The following is a 16,480-nucleotide window of genomic DNA, read 5'->3' on the forward strand; positions in this document are numbered from 1 at the left end:
GTTGGTGCAGAGCTGACACATGTTCTCTTTTTGAAGTGTGGATTTGTTTTTTCCACATATTTTAATTTGAATCAATTTAAGTTGTGTTTTAATGTGCTTTTTTAAATAAATGTTGTTGTTGTTACTTTCTCGTGTGTATATAGACTATCCCATTAGGATTGTTTCTAGGGCTGAACAATTAATCGCGATTACAATTACGAATGCCACAATTACGTAATCGTTCAAAGTTATGTTATTTTGTGTGCAAGATGTGTTTTTTTTCTACAAGTTATTTTAAGGGTTTTTCAATTGTTTTAATGTTAGTTTTAGAATAACATTAGCTATAATACCATGAAGATTTTGTACTTTTTTTATTTAAAGAAGAAACCAATCCATTAAGGCTATAGTTGACATTTGAGGCTTAATACAAGAAAAGCAAAAAAAAAAAGTGTTTTCAGCTTTTTTATTTTAATATAAAAATGACAAGTTGCTTCAAATAAAGGTATAAACATCAATCAGTGTAAATTGTGATAATCATAATTAATAATCAATTACAATTTCAAGGGAATAATCGACAATTATGATTTTTGTCATAATCGTGCAGAACTAATAGGTTCCAAACAACACTAAAATACTATTGTTATTATTATTTGAGCAGATTTATACATTTTTATTTCTATTCTAATTTCATTAGGAATTCTTATTCTTGTTATTTTCATTAGTTTTTAATGAATTACACTGTTCCTTCTGTTCTTCAGTAAGCTGTAGTTTAAACTCCTGTGCAGTAGATGGGGCTTCATGTGACTCCCAAGTTGTCTTCAGTTTGACCTTTCTCTCTCTCTCTCTCTGTAGAAAGCGTGCTTAGTTTCTGGAATTGACATTCCAGTTACTGATGTAAGGAAGCCTGTGTTAGTCCAGAGGAAGATATAGAAATGGCATTGCATTCTTTATTTTGGTCTGTCAGAACAGAAGTAGTCAAGGTGGGCTTTGAGTCATTTGTCATATTTCGCACTCTAATCTTTTAATGTTTTGACTAACTTAGATGATGCTCTTTGCATGGCAGTCTGGTTTGATATGAAATATTTGCTTTATATATCGGTTTCCATACGGCTGAGTAATGTGCTGTAGCATTATTAAATCGTGTGTCATATTAATAATATGTTGTTCATCATAGGGATGTCTCAGGCGGCATGTTCAGTCTCTCTACACCAGCTGCCCGAGTTTAGCAGCAGATAAAGCACTTCTCCTGAAATTACGAATCTACAGGCTACACCTTCATCAACTGCAAAAAAGCACTGGAGAAATTCAACAATGACGTTACACAGGTGGGGTCCACTATTTTCTAAACATTTTTAAAAGCTGGCTGTAAAAAGAAAGGAGGGTCCTATGCAATATATTTTCATGTCACCATTACATTCTCCCCATGGAACCCAAATATTAGCCATCTACTCGTTGGCGTAGTCCTAAAAGTTAACAAAAAACATATATATATATATATATATATAAATATAAAAAAAAGGATTACATTTAGTTAATTGATTAAAAGTCTCTCACTTCCAGAAACATTTAGCAAAAGTACTTGCAAAAACAGCTAAAAATGCCCCTATTCACTTCCACTGTAAGTGCCATTTTTACTTTATTTCTTTATATATATATATATGTCTCTTTCTATTGAGAAAAAAGCCAACCATTCACTTCCATTTTAAGTGCCACTTTTTTCTTTATATCTTTCAAGAAGTGAAATTAAAAGACTGAAAATAAAATAAATAAAATAAAACCCATATAATGCAAATTATATATGTGTGTTAAACCCAGAATATTCATATTTCTTTTAATTTCACTACTTGAATTTTAAAACTACTGTATTTTTTAAAACTGAAATGTTTCTAACAAGCTATGTATCAATTACTAGTCATCTGATTTGTCGAGCACTTACAGTAAACTCACATCCTTGTCATAGTTGTTGTCATCTTTGTATATATATGTATATTATGTAATTTAGATGAGCATAAACTATGGGTGTGCAGCCACAAGTCTGTACATGGTAAGGAGGAGCTCATTATGATTTGCAAAATTTGATGTTTGCAGGCAGAAATCTGGCTGCATGAACAAGCCAAAAAAGATGGCTGGAGCAAAGCGAGTAAACTGGAAGGTCGGAAAGCCAAGGAAGGGCTGATTGGGCTTATTATGGGTGACAATGCTGCTGTCATGGTTGAGGTATGTTAACATGTCAGTCTTACCAAACAGTGTGTAATTTGGTCCCCAAAATGATGCAGTGTGATTGAACTAAAATGTATGTTTTTCTTTTCAGGCGAACTGTGAGACAGATTTTGTGGCGAGGAATGAGAAATTTCAACAGTTGGTGAAGGATGTTGCTTTGTCAATAATGGCTCATCACAGCAGCAAAAAACAGACAGGGTATATTAAGGTACATTCCCCTGATTGGCATTTTCAGGAAGGTGCATTTCTTCCACACCTTCTGTAACCTCTGACAGCTGCTCTGTTCTCTGATTCAGAGTGTGCTGTCTTCTGAGGATATTAGTAAGCTCCAAGTTCCTGAGGGACCCTCACTGGCAGATCAGATAGCCTTGAATATAGGTGAGATAAACCATGATATATTTACATTTACATTTAGACATTTAGCAGATGCTTTTATCCAAAGTGACTTACGAATGAGGACAATGGAAGCAATCAAAATCAACAAAAGAGCAATGATATGCATGTGCTATAACAAGTCTCAGTTAGCTTAATGCAGTACACATAGCAAGGTTTTTTTTAAATCATATAATAAAAAGAAAATGGATAGAATAGAAAAAGAATAGAGCAAGCTAGTGTTAAGAGGCCTTTTTTTAATCAGAAGTCAGAAATTCAGAATTATAATGGTATAATAAAAAAAGAAAACCAATAGATAGAATGCAAAAAGATTAGAGAAGCAAGTGTTAGTTTTTTTTTTTTAAAGAAAACAAGCAGTTAGTAAATAAATAGTGCAAGTCTAAAAAGGGCAATTAAATTTTTTTTTTTTTAATAAAGAATAGAATTAGAATAGCGAGCGCTAGAGTTATACCCAGTTCAGACTACACGATTGTAGCCTGATTTTGCCACGATTTGCTTGACGTAGGTGTCGTGGGGATTCGTAAACGACAATGGGCATCGGGACGCAAGATTCCATCGTTTCAGCACGTGTAGTGTGTCATAGTGGACGACAACAGATTCTGCGTCTGCGATGCTTCACGACATCACGACAGAAAGACTAGCATGTTTAATTTTTTTTCCGTCATCCACGACGAGGTCTGTCACATTGGTGACGTTGACCAATAGCAGCACAGAAGCTCTTTCATACACAGGTTTCAAGCATCACAAGAGAAATGATGGTGCTGCTATGTGGAATTATGAGATGGAGGAAAGGTTCGTGGAGCTGTGGCAACAGTGCTCCTGCCTGTATGTGTCATCGAGGGAATACCACGACAGAACAAAGAAAGAAAAATGCTGGCGAACTATAGCGGAAGCGCTTCAGCAATGTTTACACTCTTGTTTTCTGAAGTCAGTCGCTAGTTCCACCTTCTCGATGACATCACGCACGTCGTTAAAGACGGCACGAGATGAATGGTCGGGAAGCAACGTGAAGTCTGACATGTTTCTTGTCCACGACATGACAAGATTTTAGGAGTCAGTGACTATCGTGACTGACAAAAATATTGTGTAGTCTGAACCCGGCATTAGAGGGTCAAATAAAGATGGAAGAGATGTGTTTTTAGCCTATTCTTGGAGATGGCAAGGTTTGAGTTGGGCAGGTCATTCCACCAAGAGGGAACATTTAATTTAAAAGTCAGAGAAAGTGATTTTGTGCCTCTTTGGGATGGCACAATAAAGCGCCGTTCATTTGCAGAACGCAAGCTTCTAGAGGGCACATAAGTCTGAAGTAATGAATTTAGGTAAAGGGGTGCAGAGCCAGTGGTGGTTTTGTAGGCAAACATAAATGCCTTGAATTTTATGCGAGCAGCTATTGGTAGCCAGTGCAGTGCAGTGCAGTGATATGAAAAGCCATGTTTCTGAATGACAGAACCTAGTGATGCCATGTAGACAGAGAAGAGAATTGTCCCAAGAACCGAGCCCTGAGGCACCCCAATAGTTAGATGTTGTGACTTGGACACCTCACCTCTCCAAGATATCTTGAAGGACCTATCTGAGAGATAAGACTCACACCACTGGAGTGCGGTCCTGAGATGCCCTTTGCCAATAGGATTGACAGAAGGATCTGGTGGTTAATCATGTAAAAAGCAATCCTGAAACCAGATTGGTTGCTGTCGAGGAGGTTGTTCTGTGTGAGAAAGGCAGAGAATTGGTTGAACACAGCTCGTTCAAGTGTAATACTTACAATATTACACAAAAAATCTGTTTCAAGTAAAGGCTGTTCTGTTTGTTCATCACATAATCCTGGAATATTGTAAAATATTAGGCAGCACAACTGTTTTCACCATTGATGATAATAATAAATGTTTCTTGAGCAGCAAATCAGCATATTAGATTGATTTCTGAAGGATCATGTGACACTAAAGACTGGAGTAATAGCTGCTGAAAATTTCGCTTTGCATCACAGTAATAAATTACATTTTAAAATAGAAAACTGTTATTGTTAATTGTAATAATATTTCACAATAATAATATTTTTACTGAATTTTTAATCAAATAAATGCAGCCCAGGTGAGCATAAGAGATTTAATTTAAAAATAATCTTACTAAAAAACATCTTACTGACCCCAGACTTTTTAAGTCTGTATTGCACAAGAAATTATATAATTACATGATGTGATTATATCTTTACAACATGAGTTACACAGCTTGTAAACATTTCCAGCACACGCTGTCTATTGTCTACCTCCTAATAATTAAATATAATAATAAAAATTATTTTCATCTCATCTCATTTCAGTATTTTTTTTCCCTTTCAGGGCGATTAGGTGAGAACATTGGCATGCAGTGCGCCGTATCACTTGATGTGCCCTCTGATTGGCACATTGGCTCATACGTACATGGAGCAGTTCCCGGGCAGGTTGGCATTGAGATGGGGCGCTATGGATCGCTAGTTGTGTTTCAAGGTGGAGCTAAGGAAGGGATGGACGCTCTGGGAAGGAAGCTGGGGCAACATATAGTGGGCGAAGCACCCGTTTCTCTTGGCAACATGGACAATATACCATGTGGTGAATCTGAGACGAGACTTTTGCCCCAGACCTTCCTCCTAGATCCCAAATATACTGTGGGACAGTACCTGACTCTACAGGATGCACGTGTACTAGACTTCATACGTTTCCAGTGTGAAGAGAGAACCAGTCAGGAGGAGTGAACAGAGTTGTTTGAATGAGAAAATATATTTCCTTAAAGGATAAACTTCAGTGAAATTTGTCTCATCAGCTTGGTTCAAAATCATATTTTCAGCAAAATGTATAAAATTACTATACATCTTTAATATGTGTCATTTTAACCAAAAACAGGATCAGATCATATGCATGATATCTCTGTCTGCAGCCCTCAACAAAAATTCTAGTTTATGAAATGAATTAAGAAAATGAATTGTAAAGTGATCTAATAGACATTGTTGTTTTGACACTGACATGTAACTGTTTTAAAAAAAAAAAGATTCTGAACTCTTGTGCTGGTTCTGTGCCATCACAAAAATAAATGTTTTTCGATCTACGGTCTGTTTTGTATAGGTTTTGATTTGATCAAATACTAAAGTTTATAGAGAACCTAGTTAAGCATCTGACCTGGAAAGTGTCTGTGTGCTTGACTATGATTTCACTAGAATAATTGTCTTCATTCTTATATTCTTTGTGCTAACACCCATCCTGACGAAATCTTTAGTGCCATCTAATGGAGTGCAAGAAGAATGCATATTTCTAACTTCTAAGAGTCTTTAAAGATCTGTTCAGAAGATATCAGATGATATTTGAGAAACATGCATTGGAATCAATGTAAATTACATGATTTTGAAATGGAACTATTCCACATGTATTTATTTACCTGTTAATGATCATACAACTTATATTTAAAAAGTCAGTTCTTTGATAAGTGAAAAAAAAAAAGTGACATGACATGTGGCCAAGTATGGTGACCCATACTCGGAATTAGTGCTCTGCATTTACCCATCCAAAATGCACACACACAGCAGTGAACACACACAAACCGTGAACACACACCCGGAGCAGTGGGCAGCCATTTATGCTGCGGTGCCCGGGGAGCAGTTGGGGGTTCGGTGCCTTGCTCAAGGGCACCTCAGTCGTGGTATTGAAGGTGGGAGAGAGTGCTGTACATTCACTCCCCCCACCTACAATTCCTGCCGGTACGAGACTCAAACCCACAACCTTTGGGTTATGAGTCCGACTCTCTAACCATTAGGCCACGACTTCCCCATCTTTTTGATCTTTATGTGGGTAACCTTGCTGGAAAACTAGACGTCATGTCAACTCTGGTATTCCAGATCAGGCATCTGTTTAGATGTCATGCAGAAATAACTGTTTGCATGTTGCCGTTTTATTCCAACCCTGATCAAACACACCTGAACCAGCTAATTAAGATCTTCAGGAGCACTTGATAACTATAGACAGCTGTGTATTAAGAAAATAATTGTTCTTTTAAGAAGTGTTCACTGAAGGGTCTGAAGGTCCAGAATGGTTCTTCTATGCTGGCATCACTGCAAAAAACATTTTTGGAACCATTATTTTTTAGAGTGTAAATGTAAAATATTTACTTGAAGTACCCTCTAATATTTTAATTTAATATTTTAATAATGGCACATTTGCTTGTTCACGGTTCTCTGATGTCACTAATGTTTTAGGAAACCATCAAAATAAATATAATAATAATAATAATAATAATAATAGGACTAATAATAGACTCTAATCATAAAAAATGAAGACAGAAGTATATTAATGTTATAAATAAATTGTACTGTAAAATAAAAAAAAATATTTGATGATAATTATACCGTATTGACCCGAATATAAGACGATGTTTTTTTCTTGGAAATACATCTGAAAAAACGCGGTCGTCTAATATTCAGGAATTAAGATCTTCAGGAGCACTTGATAACTATAGACAGCTGTGTTGGAGCAGGCCTGGAACTGAAGTTAGGTAGATCTCCAGAAACTGCTTTATAAGCTGGCTACAAGATCAAATCCCAACTGCCACATAGTCCTAACACAATACTCAAAGACACAGCCAAGCCCTAACCTACTAATATTGCACTGATTTAAAAAAAAAAAGATTATAAATAAGGTGTAATATATGCCTCTCACCAAAACATTTCTATACTTGCCAAGCCTTCTTGACAGTTGTACTTACATTAATGTTTTTCTTTTCTTTTTTAAGATACATGATGTCCTTGTCTGAGAGAGATGTAGTCGAACATTATGGCAGTTTTTTTTCCCAGCTGAGTCACTTACACTCTTAAAAATAAAGGTTCTTTATTGGCATCTATAGTTTCATAAAAACATTTAATATCCATGGAATCTTTCCATTGCAAAACATTTATAGTGGAAGAAGGTTCTTTAGATTTTAAAAAATTTCTTCACATTAAGAAAAAAATTTTTCTTTTAAGAAGTGTTCACTGAAGGGTCTGAAGGTCCAGAATGGTTCTTCTATGCTGGCATCACTGCAATTTTGGAACCATTATTTTTTAGAGTGTAAATGTAAAATATTTACTTGAAGTACCCTCTAATATTTTAATTTAATATTTTAATAATGGCACATTTGCTTGTTCACGGTTCTCTGATGTCACTAATGTTTTAGGAAACCATCAAAATAAATATAATAATAATAATAATAATAATAATAGGACTAATAATAGACTCTAATCATAAAAAATGAAGACAGAAGTATATTAATGTTATAAATAAATTGTACTGTAAAATAAAAAAAAATATTTGATGATAATTATACCGTATTGACCCGAATATAAGACGATGTTTTTTTCTTGGAAATACATCTGAAAAAACGCGGTCGTCTAATATTCAGGGTCTAGACTTTTACATGTCAATAATACACCCACAACAATAGGTGGCGCCAAATAGACATAAAACGAGTGTGCCATGAAATATGTAATGTAATGCGTGTTGTAAAGATCGCAAGTTAAAATAAAAGAGAAAGAAAACCTTACAGCTGCACGAGTCGTGACTGTCACGTTAGCCTGATGGGACCAAACTCCCTTTGTGATTTTAAAACGTAAGACAGTACCCAGATTTGAAGTCTACAGTAAGGTTTAACTTCTACTGTTAATAAGATTTTGGTAGGCTACTATTAGCCTAAATGTCCTAATTCAGATGGGCTACCTGTTTTGTTTTTTGTTTTTTTTTAAAGTATATATTTTTTTAATGTGATTGTTGGTACATTTTACCAGTTTTTACCATACTTTCAAAACAAAAATTTAAATAGGAAAAATATGCAATATGAAAATAATTGAAGACAAAATGTGTTTTACTGAGAAAAAAACTGATTTGGCTTTTAAAAAGCATTTTTCCAAAAGGTACATCTGGAAAAAGGGGGGTTGTCTTATAATATGGGTCATCTTATATTCGGGCCAATACGGTAATTTAATTTTACACTAAAAGTTAGTTACAATACTAATATTTATGTCTTAAACTCGTCACTTTCAAACATTCAAACCCTTGAGCTTCCTGTGAAATTTTTGTACTGACAAACAATACAAAAATGTTGGAAACCTATGCGAATTGGGTGAGAAGAATCTGAGATGCTGAAAACACCGGATCATGGTCCTCACTGCAGAAAACAAGGTCCAGGGGGCGTGGTTGGATACAGATCCAACTCCTCCCAACTTGCATATACCTAAACCAGGGGTTCTCAAACCTCTCCATGAAGTACCCCCAGTACTGCACGTCCCCGATCCCTAAACCCACCCATCTCTACCCCTAAACCTACCAATCTCCACCCCCTGATCCCTACACCCACCCATCCCCACCCCTAAACCTACCAATCTCCACCCCCTGATCCCTACACCCACCCATCCCCACCCCTAAACCTACCAATCTCCACCCCCTGATCCCTACACCCACCCATCCCCACCCCTAAACCTACCAATCTCCACCCCCTGATCCCTACACCCACCCATCCCCACCCCTAAACCTACCAATCTCCACCCCCTGATCCCTACACCCACCCATCCCCACCCCTAAACCTACCAATCTCCACCCCCTGATCCCTACACCCACCCATCCCCACCCCTAAACCTACCAATCTCCACCCCCTGATCCCTACACCCACCCATCCCCACCCCTAAACCTACCAATCTCCACCCCCTGATCCCTACACCCACCCATCCCCACCCCTAAACCTACCAATCTCCACCCCCTGATCCCTAAACCCACCCATCTCTACCCCTAAACCTACCAATCTCCACCCCCTGATCCCTAAACCCATCCATCTCTACCCCTAAACCTACCATTCTCCACCCCCGATCCCTAAACCCACCCATCTCTACCCCTAAACCTACCATTCTCCACCCCGATCCCTAAACCCACCCATCTCCACCCCTAAACCTACCAATCTCCACCCCCTGATCCCTAAACCCACCCATCTCCACCCCTAAACCTACTAATCTCCACCCCCTAGATGTGGCTCCAACCACGCCCCCTGGATCTTGTGTTCTGCAGTGAGGGGCTAGTGGGATCTTTGCTTGTGAATGAACAGTTCCCTGCTTCAATGCTCAACTGCTTACTTATTTAATTAAATAATTATGTCTTTTATTTGATAAGCACACTAACTTATATCGTGATTTTTGTATTTTTTTTTTACTTCAATTAATTCTGCAGTCCCTATTTATTTATTTAAATTTTACATTTGATTTAAATATGAGCTTTTCATCTGTAGCCAAAACAGTAACGCAAGCAGCTACCAACGTCGAGGTCATGGGTTTGATTCCCTGGGACAGTATAAAGAACTGATCAAATGTATACGTTGAATGTAAGTCGATCGCTTTGGATAAAAAGTGTCTGCCAAATGCGTAAATGTTCATGTTCATCAACTTACCAACTACTGCACTTCCCCCGCTTGGGAAACCCTGCATTACGGTATTCAAAGTTTCTTTAATTGCGCTTATAATATTGACACACCGGTAATGACAGTAGAGGGAAACCAGCGCCGCACTGTTTGATTGGCCGACTCGGCTTGAATCGAGCTGACATGACGTCATCGTGAATATAGCGGTGTGGCAGAGCGTGTGCGCGCATACTGTAATTCACACAGCGCTCGTGGGTACGCTCTCTCGCGCCATCCTCAAACACTGCAGTCATGGTAAGTACATTATCATAGCCAGCCATCTCTCATTTTCACTATAATGCAGGCAACGCCTATTAGTCATGCAGTCGGTTTACCAATACGGACGTAATATTGATACCCCAATCATAAGGTATTTATGCCACCAAGCTCTGCTCTCAGTCCAATAGCTCACGCCTTTAATATTCAAATGTGCCTTGGTTTGCTCTGAGTGTTTTATTTTGTAGGATAATCTTAGAATCCTTAGAATATTATTGGAATAACAAACCTCTTCTGTTTTAACGCTGATCTTCTCTTCTCCATTAATCCTGGCATGGACAGTCTGACTTCACAGAGGACCAGATTTGTGGTGAGTAATAAATGTTGACTATTGAAATATTATGATGCTATGAATTTCGTTGTGGTTATATAGTTGCGTTTGTTTTGCCGATTAATGCAAACTAAACGTAGGCCTGCACATCAGTTAAACTGGCTGACAGATGTGCAGTCAATGCTTAGCTCTCAGATGGGCTTGATAAGGTGTACATGCTTGTGCTCGCTGTACCTAGTGTCCAAACCTAACAGAAACATGAGGAGGTTTCTTTTGTATTAATTCCTGGTGCTGACATGCTGAGGTTGAAGTGCAGGCAGTTTGAAGGACCGGAAGCTGCTGCTACTGGAACGTGTCAATGTGAAAACTGATTGGCGTTGTTGAATTCAAGAAAATAATAATAATATGATCTGTTTTACAAATATTTTAGCAGAGGTGGCGTGGTATCGTGTGCTATGTGTCATAATGAATCATTCACAATAAGATCAACATTTATTAAATTGATAGTATAACGTTTTATTTCATGCTTACTTCATAACACAGAGTTGTTCATGAGCAAAACAAGTCTTATTGTGCTTTATTCAATTTTGCGTGTTTACCAATCAACTCAAGAGACTCCAGAGAGAGTATAGGCAACATAACTTTTTCCTTACAAATAACAAATCAGATCTATCACTTCCTTCATGATAAACTGCTGTGCTTAAATTTGAACAAGCTAAAGACAACAATAACAGCAAAGATGTTCAGTACCATTCTTGTGTCCCTTTGGTATATTCTTTTTAACACATTTTTAATTATTGTGTTGTCTGTTATGTAGTATCCCCCCTTGTTTATAAAAATTTAGCAGAGGTGGCGTGGTATCGTGTGCTATGTGTCATAATGAATCATTCACAATAAGATCAACATTTATTAAATTGATAGTGTAACGTTTTATTTCATGCTTACTTCATAACACAGAGTTGTTCATGAGCAAAACAAGTCTTATTGTGCTTTATTCAATTTTGCGTGTTTACCAATCAACTCAAGAGACTCCAGAGAGAGTATAGGCAACATAACTTTTTCCTTACAAATAACAACAAATCAGATCTATCACTTCCTTCATGATAAACTGCTGTGCTTAAATTTGAACAAGCTAAAGACAACAATAACAGCAAAGATGTTCAGTACCATTCTTGTGTCCCTTTGGTATATTCTTTTTAACACATTTTTAATTATTGTGTTGTCTGTTATGTAGTATCCCCCCTTGTTTATAAAAATTAAAAAAAATCTCATACATTAAACGGTGGATTACATAGTGCATACATAGTCTAAGTGCAGGGTGTACAGTATATCATATTCCTGTTGATGTAGTGCTTGTTCTCTCTTCTGCCCATATATGGTTAATCACAGTAAGTGTGTGTGTGTTAAGTTTGACTCAGGGCGGCCCGGGAAGCATCGCATTCCTGTAAGCTGCTCTGCCAAGCGCTATGATAGTGATCTCAAAGCCCCATGCAAGAACTAGAAGCCTAATGATTTTATATTAAGATGTGCTTGTTGCTAGAATAAATCACATGAATTTTTACTCATTGTCATTTTCAGTTCACATAACTACAAATAATTTTCTGCATCCCCCGCCTAATGCATTTTCTCACTCTTATTCTCTTGCTAACAGAGTTTAAGGAGGCCTTCCTCCTGTTTGACCGAACAGGAGATGGGAAGATCATGTATAATCAGTGTGGGGATGTGATGCGTGCTCTGGGGCAGAACCCTGTCAATGCAGAGGTCCTCAAAGTCCTGGGCAACCCCAGTAATGAAGGTCAGGCCTGTCTTTGGCTTCTGTGACTTTTAGGCATGCATTGGCCTGTTTTATTTGCTAAAAAATATGCATTTATTGACTTGTTTTAGAACAGGAAATGATATTAATGTTAAATGTTGTCAGTATATGGAAGGTTGAATCATGCCAGATATCAAAAAGAAAAAAGTCTGTAATTTACTCACCCTCATGTTGTTCCAAACCCATTTGACTCTGTTACTTCCCCTGATCAATAAGCTACACCGTTATTTTTTTAGATTTTTTTATTTTATTTTTACCTTTAATCAGTCTAAATGCACTCAGACTCACTTCAAACAGTCCCACTGATTTAATCTAAATGTGTCTGTATTCTCCACAATTATAATTCAATGATAAAGTAATCATTTTTTGGCTTAATTCTTAGTGAGTTAAGATGTTGGCATGAATGAAAATAAGAGTGATTTTTAATGTCCTTTTTCTCAGATATGAACATGAAAATGCTGGACTTCGAGCAGTTCCTGCCCATGCTGCAGGCCATCGCTAAGAACAAGGATCAGGGTTCCTTTGAGGACTTTGTGGAGGGGCTGCGTGTGTTTGACAAAGAGGGAAATGGAACGGTGATGGGTGCTGAGCTACGACATGTCCTAACTACGCTGGGTAAAGAGTCACTGCTTCTTTTAGAATGATATTACAGTACAGTACAGTTTTTTTTTTTTAGATTTTTTTATTTTATTTTTACCTTTAATCAGTCTAAATGCACTCAGACTCACTTCAAACAGTCCCACTGATTTAATCTATATGTGTCTGTATTCTCCACAATTATAATTCAATGATAAAGTAATCATTTTTTGGCTTAATTCTTAGTGAGTTAAGATGTTGGCATGAATGAAAATAAGAGTGATTTTTAATGTCCTTTTTCTCAGATATGAACATGAAAATGCTGGACTTCGAGCAGTTCCTGCCCATGCTGCAGGCCATCGCTAAGAACAAGGATCAGGGTTCCTTTGAGGACTTTGTGGAGGGGCTGCGTGTGTTTGACAAAGAGGGAAATGGAACGGTGATGGGTGCTGAGCTACGACATGTCCTAACTACGCTGGGTAAAGAGTCACTGCTTCTTTTAGAATGATATTACAGTACAGTACAGTACAATACTATCTGTCTTTGATCATTTTCAAAGTTTCTTCCACTTAGGATGTTTTTTTTTTCTGCTATTGTCATCTCTGAGAAAGAATGCTATTCTTTCTAAAGCTGCTTACACGTTAGCATACTTTTAAAAAGAGTAATTATGATGGAAATAATATGCTGTAAAAGAATTGCTCAAGTGCAAACTGAATGTAATGTTTTTAGACGCTTAATTGGACTTTAATCGCAACTCAATTAAAATGTATTATAGTTTGTATATAGTGCAATTAGCTGATCTTTAGAGTGCTCTGCTATTGTCATCTCTGAGAAAGAATGCTATTCTTTCTAAAGCTGCTTACACGTTAGCATACTTTTAAAAAGAGTAATTGTGATGGAAATAATATGCTGTAAAAGAATTGCTCAAGTGCAAACTGAATGTAATGTTTTTAGACGCTTAATTGGACTTTAATCGCAACTCAATTAAAACGTATTATAGTTTGTATATAGTGCAATTAGCTGATCTTTAGAGTGCTTTATTTGACCCACTTAAGTAGGTGTTATTACTTCTATTGTCTTTAAAACATGGTTAAAATGTTCTGCTGAATGTACTGACGGGCATTTATGGAAAACTAATATATTATATAATTTCTATTGAGACATTTGTAATGATGAAGCTGCAATTTAGTACATTTAAAACATATTAACTTAAAATGTAGTATTGAATAACTCACTACAGTTAAAATTATAATGAAGTACTTTACATGTTTTGATTGTTGTTGAATAAAATATCAGTCCTTTCAATCCCAAAGAGACTAAACACCAACAAATTGTTCAGAATGACTTTGTGGAAAACAGAATGAAAAATCGTTTTTGGGAAGAATTTGATGCAGCTTGCCCGTGTTTTATGATAGGTGAGAAGATGACAGAGGAAGAGGTGGAGACGCTCTTGGCAGGACATGAGGACGCTAATGGCTGCATCAATTATGAAGGTACAACAATCACATATGGGTCTTTTTTCTTCTCTGAGCATCAAGACTACAGCAAAAGTTTTGAAGTCCGTGTTTAATCCATTTGCCTTTCCTTCTGACAGCATTTGTACGCCACGTTATGGCTGGTTGAGGAGAGGGTACGGATGGTCCTCTGTTTGTTTTGACTCATTCTTGTCTCCTGCAGCTCCCTCGCTACTGCGTCCCCTGGCTATAGCGTAGCATGTAGCATTTCAGCATGTGCATAGGCGTCTCCTGAATCCCACTGTTGCCATGATGATGCTAAATTTGCTCACCCTGATGCCCACCTCCCCCCAAACAAGTCATTCCACTTTATTATGAAATCCATGTTACAATTTTAATATTGTATATTCAAATCCCTTTTACTTGCACTAGTTTTTATTGGCCATATACACACAATGCAGCCAAATACAGTTATCAATCCACTTAAATATGTTCAATACACAGATTTTGGTCATTAATCTGATGCCCACCTCCCCCCAAACAAGTCATTCCACTTTATTATGAAATACGTTACAATTTTAATATTGTATATTCAAATCCCTTTTACTTGCACTAGTTTTTATAGGCCATATACACACAATGCAGCCAAATACAGTTATCAATCCACTTAAATATGTTCAATACACAGATTTTGGTCATTAAGTGTAGCCATAGAGTGTATGGAAGCTGATGGTATTGTGAAAGAAAAATGACTTTCAGCATCATATTAAAGGCTAAAACGGTGCCAGTGTAGTGGATTCGGGCTGAGTTAAAAATACAAATTTCTCGATTTTAGTCAATATCTAATTTTGATGAACCCATAACACTTATCAAATCCCAAGAATTGATCTTTTGGTCTATGCTGTTTTCAGTTGAAGCATGAACAAATCAACTATCATGGAAAGACGTCAATAAAACAGCTTGTAAACAATATGTCACATAATGTTACATTTACCTTAATTTTGAAAGGCTATTATTTGACCTTTAATATAGTAATGTACCAACTTGATAGGGTTCCCTGAATAGTTTAGAGCATTAGTTATGAGAGGTTTTTCCTTGAAAAATGGACATGTACCTGATATATCCTAATGAATTAATATCAAATCAAATTTATTCAAGATAATTATTTAATCAAATTGCAAGCTTGTGAAATTTGTGTAAACACCCAGCCCTATCCTTTATAGAATCTCCTACTTTGTAATTTGAACATTTGCTGTTACCTTAGGAGGCTTTGTAAAGAGGTGTATTGTTGATTCTAGTTTCCAGTCCTGTTACATTGCTGTTCCTGCTTTCTATCTGTTTTGTACTTGTGTATGTATCTGTTCTCCCCATGCCTTTATAAGGTATGCTAACTCGTTCTAATTTTCTTTAGGCCTGGACAATCTCTTTTCCTCCCCTTTTCCTTCAAATCATCCTGGGGCTTCTGCATTTCACCTCCTGTTGTTGCAGGGAAATGTTACTGAGCTACACATGAAGTCTGTTGTTTTAGTACGATCTGTGGCTGTTATGGGTCTTGAAGTATCTAGAACTTCACGTGTAGTGTCCATGGCAACATTTGCTGATCTACTGTGTTGAATTTTCTTGGATCACTGCCTCATAGTTATTCTTGTTTTTTCTTTCTTCCACAGAACTTGTAAGGATGGTCATGAGCGGTTGAAGAATTCAAACACGTTTATTTTATTTTTGTCCGTCAGGCCCCCCCATGTATGTGATTTTTCATTTCCATTTAAGCTTTTTTTTTGTTCTTTTTTCCTTAAGTGCCTTTTATCATATTTCTGGAGACTTATGGCTCATTTCATTCCAAAAACTTCCACTGGTGTTCATAGGTTTGCTTGAGTACCTTCCATTCAGCCATTCATTCCAGCAGTTATTATATTCAGCCCGTTTGTCTTAAACTGTGAGGGACATTTTGATTGGCTCTTAATTGTAGTTTTTTTTTTTATTAACCTATTATCTAAATGTTTGTAAGTCATTTGACATCCCTCTTTATTGTCTGCTGTGTATCATAATAAATATTCAGAATGA

General features: G+C 36.9%; 1 protein-coding gene and 1 pseudogene across 1 annotated transcript; both read left to right on the forward strand.

The window, feature by feature from the left end:
- The first annotated feature begins 904 nt into the window (after positions 1-904).
- Positions 905-5,469, forward strand: LOC107582694 (elongation factor Ts, mitochondrial-like; annotated as a pseudogene).
- A 4,705-nt stretch (positions 5,470-10,174) lies between these two features.
- LOC107582695 (myosin light polypeptide 6-like) lies at positions 10,175-16,480 on the forward strand. Its single transcript, XM_016268621.1, has 6 exons — positions 10,175-10,281; positions 10,585-10,612; positions 12,225-12,368; positions 12,828-13,001; positions 14,378-14,455; positions 16,084-16,480. The coding sequence occupies exons 1-6, from the start codon at positions 10,279-10,281 to the stop codon at positions 16,110-16,112; spliced, it is 456 nt and encodes a 151-aa protein (XP_016124107.1). The 5' UTR covers positions 10,175-10,278; the 3' UTR covers positions 16,113-16,480.

This window comes from Sinocyclocheilus grahami, unplaced genomic scaffold (genome assembly GCF_001515645.1).
Source record: "Sinocyclocheilus grahami isolate Dianchi unplaced genomic scaffold, SAMN03320097.WGS_v1.1 scaffold47.1, whole genome shotgun sequence".
Classification (NCBI taxonomy): domain Eukaryota; kingdom Metazoa; phylum Chordata; class Actinopteri; order Cypriniformes; family Cyprinidae; genus Sinocyclocheilus; species Sinocyclocheilus grahami.